Genomic DNA, 6,919 nt, shown 5'->3' on the forward strand with positions numbered 1-6,919 from the left:
GACCAATTGCATATGGGGAAGTGGGGCCGGCGCGGCGCGCGCGAGCGCGGTTGAGGTGGTGGAAAGTGGTGGCGAGTAGCTTGGAGAGAAGGACGAAGCCGCCAGAGACTGCCATGGCCATGACCAGACCCACGCCCTCGGGGTTCTCCATCACCCCCCTTTCACCTGATGGCGGAGGTGGCCACGAGAAATGAGCCAGGCAGACTCCCGAGATCCCTGGAATTTTGAATCGACCTGCTGATCATTAACCTGCTGCCGGAGGATGTGACCACCACCAGCGCCCTCCTCCTCCGCTGCGCTGGTCTTACGAGAATCTATTCCCTGTGTGTGTGAGAGAGAGACAGAGAGAGAGAGAGAGAGAGAGAACGCGCGCGAGCGAGTGACCCAATAAAACGTTGCCAGTCCTCGGCATCCCATGGCATCTCCCCATAACCGCAAAAGCAAGACAGCCCCAACCCATTTTCGTCCATGTAATAGATAATCACTTGTGCACAAATATTAAAGTGAGATTAGACTTTTCTAGTCTCACAATTAAGGGTGTCATTATTTGCTTCTAACCAATCCATGCCAAGGTTACTGTTGTAGATCCCTAACAACATCACGTGAAAAGCAATCTTGGGTTGGCTTTTTAATTACCATGACGACTTCAAAAATATAAAGTATTTCAAAATTTTAATTTTTTTTAAAACTCAAAGCATGAATATTTCAGCATCTAGGTTTCTAATCCTACTTGCATTAATGAGTAGACCGGGATAGTAAAAATTTAATTCTAGTCATCACTGGTAATGGTCTAAGAAGTATTTTTCCCAAGCTTTTTGTTCAACAATTAGTCTAACTACCAAATGGTCGAAGGTCGCTTTAGACTATACCAATGCGGTCACTGATACTAGTATAAGGTCGTACTCATTAGTTCAAAACTATAAGTTGAAGAGTCCTTACTACAACAAACCTGGCTCTGATAACACCTGTAAGATACCGCCCATCCCATCACTAGGGATAAGGAGGTACCTCACTCGGTAAGATCAATCCCAACCTATTGTGAGAACTATCTCATCGGTGCCCCTCTTGGACAATCTGATTTATAAGAAATCTCCACAAGGTTGGGGGTCCTACCGAATATGTCAAGGATCTCTTTTTGATTTCTAGCCTCTTGTAAGGAAATACCCGACTCATAAGGTCCACCCAACCACCCGTTTCCTACTGACTAGAACTGTTCATGAGGCACTGATGTAAGTTGCAACATGATACATTTACTTATCCTTGTGCATAGATTCCTTTACCCCTAAATGAATACATCCTGTTCTAATCAAGTCGACCTACACACAGAAAGAAATTCATCATAAGAACAACTATAATTTCAAACCCTCCGCATCCTGTGTTTCATCCATCTTCAATCCCTTGGCTCATTAAGTCATAAAATAGTCTTGGTGAAAAATCATCAACTTTGCAAGGGAAGTAACACTTTTGTTAACCTCAGTTGAATCCAACAAAGGGGGATGGTTGATTGGATGCGAGTAGGCTGCGCGAGTGAGGGTGATGAGAGGCTTGGCTGGCGAGGAAATGATAGAAGGCGATAGGGGAGAGGGAGTGAGGGTTCTGGCACCATTGACATTGGTGGCCAGACACTTGGTGAGGATGGTATTGAGTGCATTGCCGGTATTGTTGCAAGTGGTGCATCCTCCTTGTCCACCAAAGATGTCAATTACCGCAATAGCCGTCCCCGGCCGTCCCCGGCAGTGCACATGTTGGTGCATTTAGATCCGCTAGTCTGTCGGTGTTGGCAATCGTACGAGGCCCACCGTTGACGTAAGTGGGAGAGGGAGTGAGAGTCTATTGCTGCGAGGGGTTGACGGAAGGGTAAGGGAGAGAGGGGGAGAGGTTGACGAAAGGGTGAGGGAGAGGGAGGAAGGGGCTGCTACTGTGAGGGAGTGACAGAGAGTCGGGAGACATAGAGAGCGAGAGAGGAAGCCAAGAGAAGGCTGGCAAGGACGGGAGGGTGAGTGAGAGAGAGAGAGATTGGTGAGGGGGCTAGTAAGGGGGCGAACTGACAGGGGGGGGTCTATCACGCTTGAGACGAGAGGAGAGAGGCTTGGTTGGCAAGGGAATGAGAGAAGGCAGTGGGGGAGAGGGAGTGAGGGTTCTGGCACCATTGACGTTGGTGGCCAGACAATTGGTGAGGATGGTATTGAGAGCATTGTCGGTATTGTTGCAAGCGGTGCATCCTCCTTGTCCACCACGGAAGATGTCAACCGCCGCTGCAACAGCCATCCTGGCAGTGCACATGCTGGTGCATTTGGATCTGCTAGGCTGGCGACACTAGCTACTCCTTAGTCTCCTCACATAGTTTCACACACGTGTTGGTGTTGGCAACAATTGTACGAGACCCACCGTTGGTCTGGTGGCTCTACGCCATATAGAGGGAGAGCGCGTGTGAGGAGGAGGAGGGGGGGGGGGGGGGGGGGGGGGGGAGAGCGTAAGTGGGAGAGGGAGTGACAGGCTATTGCTGCGAGGGGTTGACGGAAGGGCGAGGGAGAGAGAGAGGGAGAGGTTGCTTCTGCTAGCGAGGGGTTGACAAAAGGGTGAGGAAGAGAGAGGAAGAGGCGACTGCTCTGTGGGGAGTGACAAAGAGCGGGGAGACATAGAGAGCAAGAGAGGAAGCCGGGAGAAAGCTGGCAAGATGGGAGGGTGAGTGAGAGAGAGAGAGTGGTGAGGGGGTGGCTAGCGAGGGGGTAAACTGAGAGGGGAGGTCTGTCATGCTAAGACGAGAGGAGAGTGGGGGGTCTGTCGTTGTCGAGAGGAGGGTAGGTGTTAAAGGAGCACAAGGGGAGCCTAGAGCTGTGCACATAGAGCATGAAAGAAAGATGGAGTCAACACCGATGCAAAAGAGGTGGGTGAAGAAGTGAATAATACCACTAAGTTATTGATCAATAATAAATATATTTATATAAAATCAAAGGACGCAGCGTGAACCGAAAGGTCACGAACTGCAGTTGTATAAATCAAACATTAAGAAATGAAAAGGCACAACTGATTGTGTACCTCTGCGCACTCTGTGTGTTATCGTCTACCTGTCTTCTCCTTTTCTACATGGTATCGACCTGGCAATAGGGATCTAACCCAGCGCCATCTGAAGCACTAGCGCTCTCTGCCAAACCACGAGCCACTGATCCGGACAGTTGGTCTCGATGGCACAAGCAGCAGGGCGCACCTATAAGATTGATAAGCTAACAGACAAGAATTTCCAGCCATGGAAGATGACGATGGAAATTGTCCTTCAGAAATTGGACTTGCTTGACATTGTTGATGGTACATCTGCCTGTCCAGATGCAACTATTGCAGCAAATGCTAATGCTGTACGGGATTGGAAGGAAAAAGATTCCTCTGCCCGCTTAGAGTTGCTTTTGCATATGGATGACTCTCAGAAGCAAGCTGTGAGAACGCTTACCACAGCCCACGCCATCTGGGTTCAATTAAGAGACACATATCAGCATACTGATGTGTCCACCCAGGTTGGCAACTTAAAAACCTTAGTGAACCAGACTATGAGCGACGAACAGGATGTTGAAAAGTTCCTGCAAACCTGGCGTCTCGCCATGGATGATGTGACTCTCTCGGGGCTTGATCTGCCTGCACGAGTACAGGCGATACTTCTCTTGGGATCACTTCCCTCATCTTGGCAAGCGTTCATTAGCACCAAAGCCAGCAACGCTAATTTAAGTGTTCCCCTCCTCATACCTGCTATAATTCAGGAGCAAGCAATGCGCCGCAAGCTCTCATCTGGGAGTGGTGTATCATCATCCTCATCTCAATCACTTGCGCTTTACGCCAATCCCAAAAATCGGTACAAATCTTACAACAATAAATCTTCTATGAGACGAGCACCTAACTATGCTTCAAAATCTCGTTCCAATCCAAACTTCCGTCTCACAAGCCGACCCTTTTGCACAAACTGTGCCAGCTCAGGTCACCACACACGTGATTGCTGGCACACTAGAGGGAAAGGAAAAAAGCCTTATAGAGGAAGACAAGCAAACGTTGCTTCAAACTCCAGCAATCCTTCTGATGATGAGCATGAATCCTATGACTCAGCAAGTTCATCTGAGTCCTCTCTTGAAGATTCTTTTCTCGCCTTCATGGCTGAGCATAACCCAACCAGTCAGCCGTCTTCCACATGGATTGGCCACTTGTCATTTGACCTCGTGGTTATCTCATTACCGTCCTCTCAGTCAACCTGTTGATGTTCGATTTGGCAACAATGGGATCAAGCATGCACTTGGTGTAGGCACCGCCAAGATTCAACTTTCAGATGGGAAGGTTGTCGCTATCAATCATGTCTACTATGTTCCAGGCATCGCAAAAAACCTCATCTCAGTCAGCAAAATAACTTCAGCCGACACTACCGTAGAGTTTTGCCACCACTACTGTATTGTGCGACATGAACTCCCTACCGGCTTCACATACTCAGTGGTCTGTCCAAAGATTGGTCGCCTCTATATGCTAGGCCAGACCATGGTTGCTGCTGAAGTGTATTCTTCCATTCACAAGGCAGACAACTCCTACAAAACTCTTTTGTGGCACTATCGTCTTGCTCATCTCAACATCTCTACAATGAAACTAATGGCAAAACATCATTCTGTGTCAAACTACACTCTAGCCTTGTCAAGTCATATTTCTTTATGTGAAGGGTGTATCTTCGGAAAATTAGCAAATCAGAAGTACCCTTCCCGAAGTCATCGTACATCACGACCACTCCAGCTGATTCATTCTGATCTGTGTGGCCCGCTGCCCAAGCTTTCTCTTACCCGGAAACGGTACTTCCTCACTTTCATTGACGACTATACTCGGTTTACAGTGGTCTCGTTCCTTCCAGATAAAAACAGTTCAAGTGTCCTCTCTTCCTTTCAAGCTTATCATAAGCTAGTGGAGAATCAGCTCCAGCTTCGCATCACCGCTCTTCAGACCGATAATGGCAGCGAGTATACATCTGGCGTTTTCAAAGCTTATTGTAAAGATCATGGCATCCATCAACGCTTTACTGTACCCGACAATCCACTACAAAATGGCCTAGCCGAGCGCAAAAATCGAACGCTCCTGGATGCTGCTAGAAGTATGTTGAAGGTTGCTGAATTATCCAGCTCATATTGGGAAGAAGCTGTGTGTACAGCCTGCTATATTCAAAATCGTGTTTATCACAGAAGTATTGATGGTATTCCATATAGTTTGTGGTTTCGTAAACCGCCTGATTACTCCAATCTTCGAATCTTTGGCTGTCCCGCATATGCTTTCATCCCATCAGATCACCGTGATAAGTTGTCTGATCATGCAACCAAAGCTATTTTTGTTGGATACGGTGATCCACATGGAGTAAAAGGTTTCCGCCTCTATGACCCCACTACTCGGCGGTTCTTCTTTAGTCGGAGTGTCATTTTTTATGAAACTTCGCTCATTTCAGTCTCTGCATCAACTAACGTCTCACCAAATACTCCTCATCTAGCTTTGCCTTCTCCGGAACAGATTATAACCACACCCAGCTCAAGTAACTCACAACTCAGCTCATCCAGTTCATCTCGTGCTGATGATGCTGTTACATGGCACGGTCCCTTCGATCCTCATTTGGTACCTCAGCCTGTTGCTGCACCTGCTCCAGTACCACCAGCTCCACCACCGACTGTTGCTGTTCCTACTACTCCTATGGTAAACCCAAAAAACCATGGGCCAACCAAGAGGCATATCTCCACTCGACATGTGTCTCCTTACAGCAAATCTACAAGATCCCGCGGCTCCTTTACTCGCTTGGATTATGAGCATCCTCATCCAATTGCTCATCAGTCGCTACCTTCGACCTCCATACCTACCTCAGCAACATCCTCTCCTACTGAACACTCACCCTCTTCAACGGCCTCTGATGGCTCTCAGCCCTCGCATATGCCTACCAGCTCGTCGAAGGCCTTGCATACTCGCTCTATTGCTGATCTTTATGCTACTTCTTCCAGAATCGACAGTCTTTTGGCAATTCACGAACTTGAATCTGAGTTTTGCTGTTCTGCAATTACCTCTTCCACACCAGCACCAGATGAGGCTTCTACGTTGGATTCTGTAGATGAAGCATTAAAAGGACCAGAAGCTCCTCAATGGCATGCTGCAATGGAGTCAGAAATATCATCTCTTCGTGCGAATCACACATGGAAACTTGAACCTCTTCCATCCGGTCGCACTCCTATCACTTGCAAATGGGTATTACGTAAGAAATTTCGTCCTGATGGCACCATTGCTCGGTACAAGGCTCGTCTTGTTGCTCGTGGCTTCAACCAGATCCCTGGCGTTGATTATCATGAGACTTACTCTCCGGTTCTACGGATGGCTTCTCTTCGAGTTCTCCTCGCTTTGGCGGCTGCTCTTGACTTGGAACTCGACCATCTTGATGTCCAGACAGCGTTTCTACACGGCGACCTTCCTGAGGAGATATATATGGTACAACCACCTTATTTTGTTTCTCAAGAGTTTCCTGAATATGTGTGCAGACTCCTTCGCTCCTTGTATGGCTTGAAGCAATCTCCACGGCTTTGGTTCCAGAAGTTCAACGCCTTCATGCTGCAACACGGGTACACTCGTCTCCAATCAGAACCTAATATTTACATAAGACACACATCTACATCATATTTAGTTGTTGCCTTGTATGTGGATGACATTGCTCTACTTGGCTCCAACAAGTCCATCATCAATCATGCTAAAGCTGAGCTAGCCAGTGCTTTTTCCATTACTGATTTGGGTCCCTTAACATACTTCTTGGGTCTTGAAATCCTACGTGATCGGGCTCAAGGATATTTATTAGTACATCAAAGCAAGTTTATTGATGAAATACTAAAGCAATATGGCATGCACACCATTAAGCCTGCATCTACTCCATTACCAGTCACTT

At 47.6% G+C, this 6,919-nt stretch overlaps 1 protein-coding gene across 1 annotated transcript in view; it reads right to left on the reverse strand.

Annotated features, from left to right (window-relative positions):
* The window catches only part of LOC147621084 (uncharacterized), a 1,320-nt gene extending 992 nt beyond the window's left edge, over positions 1-328 (reverse strand). Inside the window, exon 1 of the mRNA XM_086824477.1 lies at positions 1-328. This exon is cut by the window's left edge and continues 992 nt beyond it. Within this exon, the coding sequence (XP_086680603.1) occupies positions 1-151 (151 nt within the window). The 5' untranslated portion in view covers positions 152-328.
* Between the last annotated feature and the right edge of the window lie 6,591 nt (positions 329-6,919).

The sequence above is a fragment of the Cibotium barometz genome, chromosome 30, assembly GCF_041138505.1.
Source record: "Cibotium barometz isolate CiBa-2024 chromosome 30, ASM4113850v1, whole genome shotgun sequence".
Lineage (NCBI taxonomy): Eukaryota > Viridiplantae > Streptophyta > Polypodiopsida > Cyatheales > Cibotiaceae > Cibotium > Cibotium barometz.